We start from the raw sequence: 17,733 nt of genomic DNA on the forward strand, positions 1-17,733 counted from the left end.
AAACCACGGGATGGTTGAGACAGAAACCTTTAAAGAAATTCAGCAGTTTCAAAAGCCAATAGAACATGGGTTTTATTGAATGGTAACATTATATTTCAGAACAACAGCTGAGGGCCAGCCTATTTCTGTAAATTCTGCTCTGGTGCACAAACTTTATCAGGGCCTGTAACAAGATTAAACATGGCTCCGTACGTCATCTCAGGGCAACATAAACAAGAGGGAACACAATTATTGACTATTTTCACCCATTCATTGTGGAAAAAAGGCCACAGAGCAGCTGCTGAACCACAGTTTATAGCTGTAATGTGAGAATGTTACCTATTCTCACATTTCTGGTCTTTGCCGTTTCAGAAGCAATTTACAGAGCTATGAGAAAATTTGAAGTGTTGCTCTTTTTTTTACCTCGAAATCACTGGGGTGAAATTCAGCTTTTTGCAGATTGTGATCCTTTTTTCCCTCTTTTATGTACAGAGAAAAAAATCATCTTTGTGGAATGCATAGATTTAGGTTTCCTTTATCTATTTAAACTTGATCTTTCTGCATTCATCATACTTTTTGTAGGGTTGTCTGTGCATTTCTTTTTACTGTAGCCTTACGGATTCCTCACCATGTTCCTGGGGTTTGACATTAGGAAGTGCTGGGCCACGTGAGCTGGCAGCAGGTTAAACAGGATCCTCTTATTATCCAGCTTCACCTTCTCCATGTCATCCCTCTCCTCCTCTGCCTGGAATCATAACAAACAGAGGAGAGGGACAGTTTTCTTTACACCGGAAATGACACTAATGGTTAAATGGTGGGGTGCTCTACATGGAATTGTAATGGCAAGTCCTTATCACTAGAGGGAGATAATGATTTGCAAACAAGACAGAGATGGAGATTTTCTTAAAATAGCAACAGTCAGGCTTTTGTTCCACAGACAAAACACAAGAAAACTGCAGCTTTTAGGGGAATATTTACTGTGAAAAACAATCATTTGTCAGAACAAGCCAAAATTGACAAAAGTCTAATGCTTTTATGAATTTGTTTTGTTTAATACAAATACTGCACTGGCTTTCTCATAAAGCAATCCACGTTACAACAGAATCATTATCAACAAAGATATTTATGTTCCATTTTAAAGTCCATTTAACTATGCCAAGGTCTCTGCTGCGCTTCTTTATATAAAATTTTTTAAACTACTTATATATAATAACTGAGCTTACCACACAGACAATTCGGATCAATTGTATCATACATGACTCAATTGATTGATTTTTTATTTTTTTTTGTAAAGTACCTCAAGATGGCATTTGTTGTTCACTTTAATGTATTTTATGTACTTAATTACATTAAAGTCAATTTAATTAATTTATTTATTTGAGGTGGTTTGGTCAAATGTGTGTTTGGAGCGACATTGAGAAAAATTGTTCTCCTTTACGTCATTCCTGTCCTGTTTGGCTTCTTACTATTTTTTCTAAATTAATTTTATCTTATATAAATTATGAGTCAGTGTAGATAGTACTCGTATAGATAGTACTAAATGACAAAGTCACTAAATGTGACCTTTATGTGACCTTTGAAGAATTTCTTCTTCTTTCTTTCTCACTTGACTTTGGGAGCCTTAAAACAATGGTGTTCAAAGTGTGGCCTGAATTTTGGCCTGGGATCAAACCAAAGGTCATTGGGAAGATGCCCAACCTACAATCTAATATATTTCTACCTCCAAATATTCACAATAAAAGATTGTTTCTAAATGCTTGGATCCACTCTCACCTGAGTTGCCCAAAGATAGTCGAGCCGCAGCTTCAGATCCAGCTGCCTGGAATGAAGAGCCAGAGCTCCAGAAAACAGCAGAACAGCCAACACAGGATCATAGCCTCGAGTGTGCAGAAAGCCACCACTGAATGATGATGTAAAAACAAAGAAACAAAAATAATTTTATTTCTAATGTTACCCATACATAGTAAAAATTTGACTAATTTAGAAATTGTCTATAAGTGCTGCAACGGATGAAGTATTCAGAACTCTTCTTAAATGAAAATCCAGCTCATAAGAGCATTAGCTATCACATGAACTTTTGTTATTAGTTATTGTCCTTCAGGAGTAGAGTATTTTTACAACAAAGAATCAGATATTTTACAGGAATTAAAAAAAATTGCTTGGATAAAATTGTAATTTTGTAAACCAGCTCAAAACTAGGCTGGAACGTCTAACCCCACAGCCTGGCGGTAGCCGCTGCTTTCCATAACCGCCGTGTAGGTAACAGAGAGCAGGAGGAGCAGGAGGAGCTTAGGCAGCGATGAAACGCGGAGGTAAGGGACCACAGTGAGAGTCCCGGCCACACAGGACAGCAGGGCGTATGCCATGCTGGGACCAGTCTTGTCCACTGCGGTGCTATTGGCAGGTCCGACCCCGAGGGCATCCGCAGCGATGTCCTCCATGAAACGAGTAGAGTTCGTCTCAACTTTACCCCACGGTACACATCCCGCCTGGAAGAAATCAAACATGACCATGCAACAGCGACTTCCCAATCAGGATTCATAGGAAATGAGTGCAGGTTAATTTCAGTGATCTGAAATGTAATCCACTACCTCATTATCATGTAGGAAATGGCATGAATCAGTTCACAATGGATCAAAATAATGTGTTTGTTTTACTGCAGTAAAACATCCTTCTTTTCAGGTGTTTTGAGGATCAAATTCTTGTTGAAAACTTCAATGAAGACTAAAATTAGGAAGTTGAATCCATAATTCTGAATCATTCCCCATCAGAATACAAAGATCTATAATTCCCTCCAAAAGCAAATGGAACAAGACAAAATCCTGCATTCTTGTGCTTCATTTTTACTATAAAAAGACAATCCACTTAGTGAAATAATATTACATAAAAAAAAAGAAAACAGTGAGCCAAACAAGGTTACTTTTCTAATGGCTTAAGGACGGAAATAAGCTTTTTGCAGCATTTTAAACAAATGAACACAGTAAATGCAGCAGAAAAACAAGAAGCCCATGCTATATCAACATCCTCTGCATTTAATTGAGTGAGGAGCTGCTCTACTTTACAGTAATGGAAAAAAAAGACATCCATTCTTCAGTTTATATATAGGGACATAATACAAATGTCTGGTTCTATCATTTATTTTCTAAACATTGTTCCCTGCTTACTTAATGTTTCCAGGAACATGACTGAACAAGGTGAGGCAGCATAATGGGTGCCAATAATTACAAGTATTTACTTGTGACCAGCACACTGACTTACCACACAGGCCTGAGTAACAGAGTAGGTAAGCAGAACCAAGAAGATGCAGAGGACTGTTCGAATCTGGATGGTCAGACAGCCTGGTTGGCACTACAATCAAAGAAAAAAACTGATGGGTTAAGAGTAAAAACACTCAGCAAATAAAGTACCTCTTAATGTATGTCAGCAGTATTTTGGACTTACTAGTTTCTCTATTGAGTCCAAAGAAGTGAGAATATTTAGTGGAGTGGCTTATGATATGCAGAGTTGGCTCAAAACTGGATAAAGTTCAAAATACTTGTGTATATTTTTTTTATATACAATAATCATTGAAACTGTAAAATACATGAGGCCACCACCACATGCAGGTGGCCTCAAAATGATGACAAGCATAACACTTTAAACAAAGTGCAAATAAAACAGATCGGAAGAGCGAATAGGAGGTCCTACCTGAACTCTGGTGAGATGCAGGTACATCACACAGGCCACGTGGAAACACACACACAGCACCAGCAGCAGCAACACCAAAACCCCTCTGAAAAATAAAACACATCCTATAGTTTTCACTTAGATAAATAGACAATATGTGAGAGTAAATGTGTTAGTGATATGCGTACTGTGGGATCATTAGCAGATAAATAAGGCCAAACAGGGCACCCAGGATCAGAGAGAGAACCACCGCACTGATGAAATGGTCATCATACACCTGGTGATACTAAGGGAAAGCATAGAGACTGTAAGAAGTTGAAGATGCAAGAGCAGTATGTCACACACCACTCATGACAAAGAAAATGCATATATGCAAGATTAAATTGGGACATGACTTTGACATAAGTAAGCTTGCAAAGAACATGTAAAATGCTGACTGCTCATAAGTGCTTTGCACAACCCCAGCTGAAAAATAAAAAAAAACTTCTGCTGAATTCGTCCATTAACTCATTACAGACATTCGGTAACAGATTGATTGTGGTGGCTATCCCTTGCACAAAAAGCTGACAGCTGTGATTGGTCAGTTCCACCATCCTGTCCATAAGAAAGCACAATTTTACCAGTAAATCACAAGCTCAAAAGAACCTTTAAAGATACTGTCTTCATTAAAACTTAAACAAGGAAACTCTAAATCAAAGCGTATGTGTGTTTCCTATAGATATTGGATTTCAAATGTTTCAATCTGGCTCTGAACTTACTTTAATTAGCGGTATTTCAGTTCATTTTTAAAGCTCTGAGGTTGTTAGATCTAAATTTGCCCAGCAGTGATGAAGTCCTGAACTCTGTAAAAGAAAATGTGTTGTGTGGGAGTCAACAAACTCATTATACTAATTTGTGCCTTTCTGTTTTCCCTGCTTAATTTATTTCCTGAAGAATAACTTTTTTTCAGTTCAGTTTTAATTTTGATCTACCTGAACATTTTAATTCCTCTGTAACCAATTTCACAAACAGACAAGCCGGTCTGTGTCTCCTTTATAACACTGCCCACACACACATATATGAGAAGGATATCACGTGTGTCGCTCAGACGTTCCTAAATCATTATCTGAAACCCCTCCTGAGAGGGTGGGTGGATTCTTCATACAAACACACACACACAGACAACAAGTGTGGGAGAAACAGAATTATAAACTGTGTAGGAGATAATGTGCGGGAATGAGACAGAGGGAGGCAGATCATGCAGTCACGAAGCAGTTTTCCTCATGTGTAATAAGGAAAAGTTCATATTTGATGTATGAGTGTGTGCTGCTATAACGGTAAAGCAAATGTTTCCCTTCAAGTGTGTGCATAGCCTCACCCTGCGCTCCCTGTCTCTTCTACTGTAAAACAGGGTGAAGTGGTTCAGGTCTGATGTCCCAGACTCAGTCTGCCGCGCTTCGATGAGCCGACCGATGTAGCGATTGACTCGTGTGCCCGGGGAGTGCTGCACGGCTGTGGCCGAGAAGGATGTCCGACTCTTCAGCTTCTCCGATGCGGTCCGCAAGGCTCGCCGCTGTCAGACAGGAAAAGACAGCGGCATCACTCAATGCACAGGTAGGCTTCAAATTGAAGGTTGGGCATACAGATTTAGTGCTTGATCAGCAGGAGTCTTTGAGTATTTAAACATAAATAGACAAATATTGTTCTGTAAAGGTAGGCATTTTTTACATTGCTTACCAAATTGTCCCTGAACTAAAAAAAGGTAATTAAGGTAATTGAGTCCTTCAACAATATTTGTAATGTAATGTAAAAAAAAAAAAAAAAAAACTAAAGTAACTCAAATAGACATTGCCTCGGTAAAATGCTTCAGTTTGCATGTAACCTGTTGATGTCCATGACAGGTTAGTTAGAAAAAGAGAGAATAAATCTAGATTGAAGGAGAAAACCTTTTCTCTCTAAATAGAAATTGCAGCAGGGCTTCATTTTACAAAGTTGCATCTGAATAAAATAAAATACGTCAGAAATACTGCTCTTGGGACAGATCAGACTCAATAGATATGGTTCACTGCAATTCAGACCACCATGTTGACAGAAAATCAAACCCATATCAGCACAAAAACCTCATACTAACTGCCAAGCATGGTGTTGAAGGACAGGTCATTTGGAGATTTGCAGCTACAGGATCAAAGTGTATTTCAGTCAATGAGTGGACCAGGAACTTCTCTGTATACAGAAGTCTTTTAGAGTGAAATATGTGGGTATATGACCAACAACTAAACAACACGTCTAAACCACACAGGACAATAAGGTTAACTTTTCAAAAATATTGCACATTTTACTGTTTGCCAGGTTTTGCTCAACTAAAAAAGGGCATTTTTCAAGAACAAACCAATAATAAAAAAGAACTTCAAAATCTGTGGAACAAGTCATAATAGTTATATTTTAACAAGTCACTGAAATTAATATTTTTAACATCACTTAAGAAAACATTTTGTTTCCAGATCAACACATTCCAGTGTTATAATTCTATGCTAAAGTCATCAGTGTCACAATGCCAGGATTTTCTCTACTTGGATAATCACGTAACAATGTGCATAATGCTATTAGAGGAGATGATACCAGACTGTGGGTGATTACCAGCAGACATAATGCAACGTCATCAGAATCAAGAGGTATAATCTGGCCCAGCTCACACAGCTGGATGGATTAAAGGTACTGGGCTATTTCTGACAACCAGACGTTGTGATGCAAAAACCCAGACTGACCCACCCACAGAGGAACAAGCCATCAAACTGAATTACTACTGTGTTAAGAATCTAGATGACTTTTCTAAAAGCAAACATAATTCAGTAACAAATGCACAGCACATAATAAGATGCATACTTTCCATAAAGGTCCACTTTTCATGCATGGGTCCATTAAATATTCTCCCTAAAATCTTCAACATTTGGTGTATGAAGTCATACTCTAGTCATATTCTAATTGCTTAAAACATTACCTATACGTGCTATACTTTGGACGCTGTGAATGAGACATGATTTGAGTGCTGCAGTGTGAGCCATTTGTTTATTCAAGACATTGTTTACATCACATCTCAGTACTTGCTTTGTCTGGGGGTCCTTATGTGTGTGTTGGTTCTATGCAACTCTCTCATGGATGAATTTTTGCCTCTTTTCCCTTTTATTGTTTATATTGTTGAAAAATGAGTCATATCTGAGGCAAGTAATATTCAGACTGCTTCAGATATTGATATTGGTTGCTTCGTGATAAAACATTGATGCATTTTGGTGTAATTATCGTAGGCAGGCCACTCCTGTGAAGCTTATGATGTTTTTTTTTTTTTTCAATTACTTGATAAACTGCTCAATAATTTATAAATCTAAAGGAAAAATGCCTTAGAATTTTTTATTTATTTATTTATTCATTCAGTCATGTCCTTATTGCAACATTGACCAATATCATATTTTCTTGAAACTGTGCAGCCCTACTTCATAACTAGTGTTGCCATGGTTACCTTAAAAAAGTAATCCAACTACTGTTAACTGATTAATCCTCTAAAAAGTAATGTGGTTACTTTACTGATTACTTGATTTCAAAAGTAAATTAGGTTATAAGGTACTCTATTAGTTTCATCCAATAACTGCCAACAACAATTTATACTGCATTGTAGATTAGTTTTAACTTTTCAATTACAAAATTGGTAAAGGAAAAGTCGGGAATTAATTTCTTTGCACTTTAGTCATTTTAATTTAATAATATCATTGCTAATTTAAATTAGTAATACTAAAACTATTAAAAAAAATACACAATGAAATAAATGAGAGTCTTGTAGAAAACACATCTTTTAAGCAAATATTCTTAGGTAAAAGCATTCATTTCTACAGAGCTAAAGTGATGTGAATAAAGACATCTTGTTTCATCCTGTTCAATGTAATATAGCAATGCAGTACTTAAAATATAAAAATATTCATTAATCTTAATCATAATGTTTGAGCCTGTGTGTAGATTAAAGACTCCACAACCACTTTGCAGGGCTAGAAAAATGGACAGATCTCAAGCCTGGTTGAGCAAATCACATACCTTGTCGTCGTCCTCGCAGGTCATGACGTTAGAGAAGGGGATCTCGGCCTTAAACATCTTCCTACAGTGCATGAGCTGCACCAGCAGGTAGCACACTGTCTTGAACTTCATCCTCTTGGCTGGTTTGATGTCTGACAGGATAATCCCAGGAAAAATCTGAAAGTTGAGACAACAGGTGGTGTTAGCAATAATAGTAAAATGGACCGTTTTAACTCCCATCTTTCCAGGTTCTACTATATGTATATTTGGAGTCAAACAAACTATTGATATGCCGTCTCTCTGCCTGGAAGCAAATGGATGTTTGCAGAGTTGTAAATATTTAAAAATCAAGGTGTGTTTTATCTTCTTTTTCTGAATCAGAAGACTCAAATTTTATAAACCGGGAACCAAGTTTAAAATCACAAACAATATAAAATTGCTGTAAAAATACTTAAAAAAACAACCAAACTAAGGCTACAAAACCTCGACATCTCAAGCTTTTGATTGTGTATACATGTTTGTGGATTTAAAATACTATGACGCATATACGCACTCACGCACACACACACAAATGGTGCACATGTGCAGTGTGTGAGAGACAGTTTTACTACCTGTGTGTACGCCAGCTTAGCACATGCTCTGTCTCTCCCTCTGCATGAGAGGATTATTATTACTGTACGACACTGACAGCTGTGGCACTTCTCAGGTTTTGCTGGGGGTGAAAAAGAAGCATAAAAGAGTTGTTGAACCGTACTTTACGTCTGTGCGAAGGCACAATGAAGAATGTCTCGATATGGTGCTTCTGCAGGAAGGCGTGCCTCTCGTGGCCAAAGCCTGGTTCCACCTCGTAGTCTCCGTTCAAACACTCCAGGGTGGTCCTTGTGATGTGCACCTTACTGAGAGCAAGATGAAAGTAGTTAGTGTTAAAAGTAGCTGCTGAGATCTTAAATCATTTCCTTCCTCATTATTTTTAGCAGGCTAATAGCCCCTCAGTTTGCTCAAAACTCTTCGCAGTAAGAACATTTTCATCCAAATGACTCATTTAATCTTATGTGGAGAGGTAAAATCTTATTACTTAACATAAAACAGGACCGAACTGGGCCAAAGAAATGACCTCATTTCACAGTGTTTTTAATGCTAATCTGCTTGTTACTGTACATGGCTTTTTGTAAACTGAAAATTATTACCAATGCTCAGCCCTGTTTCTGGTTCTTGGTGCAGTATTTTTAGAGAAAAATCCCACAAAGGCTCTAAATAATTTGAGTACATTATAAATAAGGTGACTTCAGAAGGAATAAGACATTTTATTCATATCTTTGGACATGTAGCTACACCAGTTGATTTAATATAGTCTCTTTGATTATTTCCCAAAGACAAAAAGGGGCTCAGAACTCGTTCGTGAGGTAACCTTTGTCCCACCTTGAACTAGTCGGTAGCATCTATTGAATTCTGGTAATTTATTTAGCAATATTTCTCAACAAAAAGATCCCTTGAATAAACAGAAACATACTGCCAGTATCATCAAAAAACACCTAATTAGTAAATAATCAACCTATGGCCTCAAAGATTTTTTGGGAACATGAGGGAAGAAACAGCATCAGAATCAAATCAGGGATTAAGTTGATGAGAACTTCAGACCAAAGTTCATCTATTTGACATGTGTTTGAATAATAATAATAATAATAATAATAATAATAATAATAATAATAATAATAATAATAATAATAATAATAATAATAATAATAATAATAATAATAATAATAATAATAATAATAATAATAATAATAAAAAAAATAATAATAATAATAATAATAATAATAATAATAATAATAATAATAATAATAATAATAATAATAAAAACTCCACATCATTCTGTCCGCCCAGAATGAGACTTGGTGCCAGCAGCATCATGCTGTGGGGCAGCTTTACCTCTGCAGTGACAGAGAATCTTTTCAGAGTTGATGAAAACTGGGAGAGAGCTAAAAACAGAAAATAAAAATATTGGAGCAAAGCTTGAACCTGTAGAGCTGGTTACACTGATGATGATCAGTTAATCCAGTGCATTTGATTAGCAGCACCTGGCTGCTATTTTCCATTTCAAATTGAGTTGTAGCCACAAGGGCGTAGTTATTCTTTGTTTCATACACAACTTTTTGCTTTCCTAATTAAAAAAATCCAGCTGCAGTCAGCAGTGTTTGAAGTATATCAACATCTGGCCAATCTTATTCATTTCTGACTTCCAGTAATTCTTTATATGGAACACAACTTAAATGTAATTGACACATTTTGAACAGTTTTTTTTTTCCTTTCTTTTCCCTGTGAGTGCTGCAGTCTGACAGGTTCTGACAGTCGATACTGACCCAGGCAGGCCACCAGCCTCCATCACATTTGCCAGTGTGACATCGTTTGACCAGACATCGTACTGCCACTTCCTCAGGCCCAACACACCACACAGAACCCGTCCTGTATGCAGCCCAACACGCATGTTCAGATCCACTTCAGTTGCTTCCACCACTGAACTGTTGGAAGACAGAAAACATCGTAAATTACCCAAGATTAATGGAAATTATTATCCCTAACTTGGAAAAATTCTGGTCAGGCACTTCTTCACAGATTTGTAAAGTATTTGTTAATTTCAACTATCCCTTTTTAAAACTATATCTTTTTAGTTAATGAAACTAAAAAGATTAGTTTCATTATCTTTTTAGTTAATGGAACTAAAAAGATATAATAAAAATAATGGCAAAATTTTTCTCCCACCCTCCTTCACTGTGGGTTGGTTCAGTCTTAGCTCACGACTGAACCTCTGTTTAATTTGTAAATAAAAGTCACTTCATCTCAGCGTGATTTTCTAGAAATTAGGAAGGAAACGTAAATTTATCTGAAACTGTTTTTAACTATTTTAACAGTGCTGCATCGCTCTCTGCTTCTGCAGTTGTTCACAGTGTACATTACTTTGCATGGTGTAGCCTCAAGGGCTGGTCTCCTGCAACTTTTAGATGCATCTGTACTTCAAGACACCTGAATCAAATAATGAGGTCATTAGCAGGACTCTGGAGAACTTGACTCCACTTAGGAGGTGATTCAGCTATTGGATTCAAGTGTGTTAGACCAGGGAGACATCTAAGAGTTGCAGGACACAGGCTCTCGAGGACCAGGATTGCCCACCCTTGGTGTAGACTGATCCCACCCCAATCAAGTACCCAATTCATAGAATCAGCTTTTCTAGCTAAACCTAACAGTAAAATCTTTGAACATACTTTCAAATCAGCACTTATCCCAGACAGCGTGAATAAACAACAAAAATAATAATAAAGGGGATCAGAATATGGATCAAAACATAGCAGTCTGTCTTTGTACGTCAAGGATGTAGCCATCACATTTAACTTTACATTGCAGCTCTTTTACAGTAGGCCTATAGCACTGGCTTACTGCCAAAACTTTCCCTCTCCAGTGAACCACTTCAACCTTTCATCAACAGCTGGATATCTGTGACTTTTATGTGAAGAAGAAATTTGAGAGCAGCAAAGGCTTTACAAATGGTGGGTTTATGTGTTTATATAAAAGGAATGAAAAAGTAAAATAGCCATCCAGGTTGAAGGAGGGATGTCTCTCTTTCTCCCTCTCACACACACGCACGCCCACGCAAATGGGTGAGTATGCACAGCAGAAGTCTGCCCTCTGAGATAAAGCATTCCTTCAGCTGCATCCCTCTACTCAGACTCAGCAGCAGGGGACAAACAGGTCAGGTGAGTGTTCATATGAAGCAACAAGTTAAAGGTGTCATTTATTTGTGTCAACATGCTTGAAAGAGAATGTGTGTTGGTGTCTGTTTTTTCCAAGGTGTTTTTGGTTTCTCTGTAGTTTGGGTCTTCTTTAAAATTACTACAGAGCCCAAAAATCATTCAGGTAATCTGTCACATACAGAAACACTCCCCTTTGTCCTTCCTCTGTCTTGAGCTTCCAGTCAGCTGTATACGATGCTGAGGAAAAGGAAATCCCTGAACCCCCAGGTTAAAACGGGAAATGTTTTCTAGCACCACATTTGAATGTCTTCACTTTGAATCAGTTAGTTTGGTTTGGTCTGCGGCCATATTTGTCATTTCCATGTTATAGTCATGGGTTCGAATCCATGGGTACAAATCACTATTCATTTCATTCAAATGCAATATAATGCATTTGAATGAAATTACACTACGCATTCATTTGTGAAAGACAGCAATAAACCATAGAGCAGAAGATGGCAACTATGACACTCTCTTTAAAAATAGCATTTTACACCATTTGTACATGTTTTTCAAAACTCCTCCAATAAATGTAGTATTTTACCCCATATTTCCAAAAATAGTAAATTTAGGGTCAAATTTAAATAATATTATATAGAATGAAAATTAGCAGAGTCTAATTTTGCTTTACAATTATTGCAAATTATTTAGAACATATAAAAGTCAAAGTGAAAAGTTCAATACATTTTTTGCCTTCAAAGAAGAATTAATCACTTTCCCTTAAATAACACCTTTTGTGATGCCACGCAGGCCTGTCGGGGATGCATTTGTTTTCAATGTGGATATTCGTTACTTACGCAATTGTATCAATCATATCCAATCCCATCTCCACACAGCAATGGGCATGGTCTGCCTTGGGTTGTGTAAGTCCTGACACACAATAGTAACAGTCCCCCAATATTTTTATGCGCCTGCAGTGATTCTCCTGCAAAGACATGAAGAAGAGTACAAATGAATACTTAAAACATGAAGCACTCAATTCAGTTCTTTGAGAGACCGATTTATCCAAATTTTAAAACATGCTATATCCTTTAAATTGAAATGATTTTATAACTAATGAAGAACTTATTGTTTTTAATTGACATGCTGTCAATGAACCCTCCCGACCCCTCTAAGGGACAAGGATGAATGGAAAATGGATGGATGGATGGATGGATGAATGGATGGATGGATGCTGTCAATGAGCAAAATTGCTGCACAGCAAACATTAGGCCATTGCAAAATTATTGCCATTTTTACAAATAAGAATTCATTCACAACTTTTAGATGAAGGTGCTTCAACACATTTAAGTCAAATAATGACGTATTTAGCAGGACTTTGCAGAACTTGACTGCATGCTGTCAAGTTGCAGTCAAAAAACTGCAGTACACAAAAAAATTTGCGTACTGTCAATATGGTCAAAAATTGTGTACCATTTTGACAGTACACAAAATGGTGCCAATATTTCCAGTATTTTAGATTGGTGAATATTTAGCCAAAGCCATACTAAGTCACAAACCTTTCAACTTCCAACTTAGGTTGGATGTAGCTTAATATTCAAGCATCACCACCAAATGAAAACCGAATTACAGTTTTTCCCACTCATAAATACCACTTTTTAATCTTTTTTGTGCCATTATCATTTCTCTTATAAATTTTGAATTCTAAAAAATATCTTAGAACTGTAAAATTTTTTCAATAAGTCCCAGTTCCAACTTTAAGAACCAAGAACTTGAACAAAAATTTTATATCATTAGATCTCTTTTCACCACAACAACTTAATAGTTTATTGATTCACATCAAAAATTGACGTTTCAAAATTGCTTCTCTTGGTTCACTTGAATACGAGGAAGAGGCAACTTTTAAAAAAAACCCCACTTTGGACAAAATTAAAATGAATTGTGACTGCTTCTACATTTGTAGCTAAATCTTCGACAGCAACGAACATCAACTCCTTCTACCTGACACATGACTGACACAGTCTACGAGCTGCAGCTGCGCCCCTGAACATGTAAATCAGAAATGGTAGTTGTGAAACCATTTGTGCGTTTGTTGTTGGGGCCAACTCTAATTGCTCCGACATGCTCTTGAAGTAGAATCCCGCCCACACGTTCCCCGACAGATCCTTCAATTTGTCACAGAGCACATTGTGCGCAGAGCTGTTGAAGTCAGAACACATACAAAAATAAACTCACACCTTACCAGCACATTACCAGTCAAGAAAACACAAACAGACGCATTCTTACATGTGAACACCCTGTACTACACTGTACTTCAATTTGGTTTCATTGCACAGGGTTCCCTGTCTCACTCAGTTATCAGACATAATGATGGCAAACCCTACAAAGCTTCCCCTGCAGGCAGCCTGTGAGTGACAAACACACATACATGCACGCAAACACCCACATGCACACAGATATAGGGAGGATTCATGGCAACTGCAGGGTGAGAGGCAGAGATGAGAAGAGAGAAGATGGGGTGCTCTGGCTTTCTGCTCACGGGAGCAGAAAGATTTTGGCATGGAAGGATATGAGAATTCAGAATGTGGATGATTATCCCTGCCCAAGGTTCAGAAAAGTGTGTTTGTGTGTGCATATTTGTGCATCTGCGTGAGAAGAAACGAGAGAGGAGTCGTCAACTGACAGAAAGATACGTCTCAGGAGAACAGGAGCATTGCTTGTTTTCCGGGGAAAAAATAAATAAAAAAATGGAGAGTTTAAACCTGCTGACTTAGAGGCCAGGGTGATGCACGCCTGCCTTCACCTGTCACCTGGTTGAAGGTTTTGTTTAGGTTTGTATCCATGGTGGTTAAGTTTAGTTTAAACCCTCAGGGAACAAATGTGTCATGTAGCGTACAACAGTCGAGCTCAGCAGCTGTGACAGAGCTGGTTTCAAAGCAAATTTCTTTCTGGCTAACGCGACAGGGTATAAATCTCAATTAGGATGCAGCTGCTGCACACATGCATGCAATATATCCTCATCACAAGATGTCCATAATGTGGGTTTGCAGAGCATTAGTTCAGTGCTAGTGAGACACATATCACTTATATCTTGCTCTCTCTGTCCCTTCAGTCAATCTCCCTACGTTAAGCCCTGACTGATCGCGGCAATGGAGAATTAACTCAACCGGGATTATCCTACAGATCATGTGACTTTGCCCATGTGCATGTGCGTGGTTGTTATAAAATAGGAGTTAACCATCTGATGAGATCTTCTGGCCTTGAGGCAGGAGAGGTTAGGAGAAAGTTCTCAGTGAGCATGTATTCTTATGATTTGTCTAGAGCTGTATAAAAACAGCTTTATATCTGCACAGCACAGTTAAAATAAATAAATATGCCAAGCAGTGATTGGTCAAAATAGTAAATTATATGGACAGGAACCAGCTGAGGTGACATCTGGTTAGTATGCCTCCTGGACGCCTCTCTGGTGAAGTGTTTCAAGCATGTCCCACTGGGAGGAGACCCAGAGGAAAACAAAGTACACACTGTTCTTCTCGGCTAAGCTTGGAACGCCTTGGGATTCCCCTGGAAGAAGCTGCCCCAAGAGACTGGAGAGAGGGAAGTCTGATGGATGGACGGATGGATGAATGGATGGATGGATGGATGGATGGATGGATGGATGGATGGATGGATGGACGGATGGACAGATGGACCGATGTCAGGTCCATTTTTTTTCTATCTACTCATTGTCATTCCAAACTTTTGTTTATATCAACATGTGTGCTTTCAGGCTTGTTTTTGCTCTTATATATCCCTCAGTGTAAAGCTGTGAGTTTCCGCGAGCGTAGGCAGTTCCTCAACCAAGTTCAATCGTCCTTATAAACAGAGGAGGCTTTTCATTTTACTGCCACTTCAGATGCACGGCTTTTAATAAAGTTTCCCTATTAAAAAGTGAACGTCACGACAGAGAAAATATCCTTCTGTTCAACAAGTACTAGCAGAATAGACCTCCTGCTTAACATGTTACAGACTTTACTGCTCATAGCAACAAGATGAGCATGGTGCACACAGAATGAAGCAGCTCACACAAAACTAAAGCTTTATAGGTTATTTGATAAATCTGGACTGTATTTGTTACTCCAGTTCAAAAATCATGACTGTTTTTTGTCTATACCACTTTTTGAGTTTAATCACGGTTTTTGAAAATCTATTCAGTATTGGCTCACATAGTCCACACAGTCACCAGAATCTTGACCAGTAAAAGAGTGACTCACAGGATCTTCTAAGACTGTTCTAGAAGATAGGATTTAATACAAACCTCACAGCAATACATTTCCTTATAAAGACAGAAGTAAACCCACATAAAACTGTGTTTCGCATCAATTTATAAAAGAATGATGTGAATACTTGCTTTAAGATAGCAGTAGCTTGTAAGGGACTGGCAACCTATCTAGAGAGTTATCCGCCTCCCGCCGTATCACAGCAGGGAAACACTCCACCCTGCAGCTACAACCAAGACAAGACTTTTTAAGAAAATATGTGGATAGATGGAAACAGTGAAGGCGATGTTGTGAGGTTGTAATTTATGTAAGTCGATGAAATGTCCTCTGAGGTGACCGAAACGGGAATGTGTGTGGCTGTGTGTGGCTCATGCAGTTTTAATATGATTATAGCGGTCTGCCAGCAGATAACCTATCGCTCACCTAATCTCCTTTCCTGGAGAACAACACTGCATTGGCTTACTGGTGCACAGTGTGTGCTTCTGCGCACGTTGACAGTGGTCTCGGTTGGGCCGTATCACACACATTCATGTTCACACCTTCACACTTAAACAATCCTCCTCCTCAGCCCTCATCTCTCCTCTGTGAAAATCAGCCTTCTCATCTCCACTTCTTGACCTTCTTCAACTCCTCTTCCTCCTCCTCAGTGTCAGTCGGTATCTCCAGCCTTGCTTTCACAATTTGGATCAATACGTATATGGCTTGGTATAATAAGTGAGTTCCAGGACTCAATAATACATTCAGTTTTCTTGGAGACAAACAACTCACTGAAACACGAATTCACTAGCTCTCTCCATGGCTGTGGGCTGAGCAGGATGGCTCAGTGACATTATTTCTTAACGAAAGTTATAGAAGAAAGTTTTCAATATTTATTGTCAGGTTAAGTGCACAAATAACACGGCAAAAATCTGCACCCCGAGCACAGACAGTACAAATAAACTTCAGCTCTTGCAACAGCCCCAGAATTACAAGGATAAAATAAAATAGAAAGAATTGTTTGGATTTGGATTGTGTGGGTAGTTTTAAACTACATTCTTATTGGCAGCCGACAAAATCAGGATCAAAAGTTCTTTAAAAAGTAATGAGAGAACTATGCACATTTCAAATGGTATATGTCCCAATATTGTATTACAGTCATTTAACTAATTGGAAAAGAAACTACTAAAACAGACCACAGAGTAGCAGATAGTACAGAAAGTCCTGTTGGGTTGTCAAAAATGCCTTTAACAAGTAAGTTGGGTAGAACACAACAGTTTTCGAAGTTGCTGAGTTTTCAAAAACATACAGGGTTTATGAAAAGTATTAACATTAACAACTTATTGCATTTTGTTAGATTACAAAAGCAAAGCTCAATGATGGGAAAATGCCAGTTTTTAGTATTTCTTTACAGACAAAGATCTGAAGCATACTGTGTATATGGTCTTGTCTTAGAAAATAAAAATTTTGGCTTATTTACTGGGAAGAATTAACTGATAATAAAGGTTCCTCAGTAGATGATTTTCTTATGGAACTGGTAACAGAGGTTTCAGAGGAGATGTTTTTCTTCTCCTTTCCACAGAAACTCCTTTGAACCAGGTTTGATTTAGGGACAGAGGTAGAAATTAACCAGAGATGGTTAATGATGGGAAAGACTGAGAGGAACTCCCTACAGGAGAGAGGTGGAAGGCACTGTGTAAGTGACTGAAAGGATATAAAAGAAGAATTGTATGTGTTAAGTTTCACTTCTTTTTCCTTCTTCTTCCTCTTTCTTCTCTACCTCTTTCTAGCCTGACTTCTGATTTTTCAAAATAAAATATCTATAGACAAATGTGAATTTCTCTCATTGACTTTTGATACTTTTAACCACAGCACCCTATAAGACATACTCAGACATTGAATATCCTGCAATTGTCAGCTATTTTTTTCCAGCAACAGAAAATAATAAGAAAAATTGTTCAACTGATCTATGAAATGATATTTTCGTATCAAACATTCATATATTTTCATCAGGTTGGCAAAAACTTGACTGGGACTTTTATAGCTCCATCTATTCCATCTCTTGTTTAAATTTCTTTTCGTTGTCATTG

The 17,733-nt window shown here is 37.8% G+C and overlaps 1 protein-coding gene across 1 annotated transcript in view; it reads right to left on the reverse strand.

The window, feature by feature from the left end:
• The window catches only part of LOC122838016 (adenylate cyclase type 1-like), a 42,128-nt gene that overhangs the window by 11,037 nt on the left and 13,358 nt on the right, over positions 1–17,733 (reverse strand). Inside the window, exons 5-15 of the mRNA XM_044128281.1 lie at positions 12,266–12,393; positions 10,044–10,202; positions 8,438–8,579; positions 7,705–7,860; positions 5,003–5,197; positions 3,834–3,931; positions 3,667–3,751; positions 3,238–3,327; positions 2,194–2,468; positions 1,753–1,879; positions 608–724 (exon numbers count right to left, since the gene is read on the reverse strand). Coding sequence (XP_043984216.1) covers positions 608–724; positions 1,753–1,879; positions 2,194–2,468; positions 3,238–3,327; positions 3,667–3,751; positions 3,834–3,931; positions 5,003–5,197; positions 7,705–7,860; positions 8,438–8,579; positions 10,044–10,202; positions 12,266–12,393 — 1,572 coding nt within the window. The remainder of the gene's footprint in view (positions 1–607; positions 725–1,752; positions 1,880–2,193; positions 2,469–3,237; positions 3,328–3,666; positions 3,752–3,833; positions 3,932–5,002; positions 5,198–7,704; positions 7,861–8,437; positions 8,580–10,043; positions 10,203–12,265; positions 12,394–17,733) is intronic.

This window comes from Gambusia affinis, linkage group LG10 (assembly GCF_019740435.1).
Source record: "Gambusia affinis linkage group LG10, SWU_Gaff_1.0, whole genome shotgun sequence".
NCBI classification, from domain to species: domain Eukaryota; kingdom Metazoa; phylum Chordata; class Actinopteri; order Cyprinodontiformes; family Poeciliidae; genus Gambusia; species Gambusia affinis.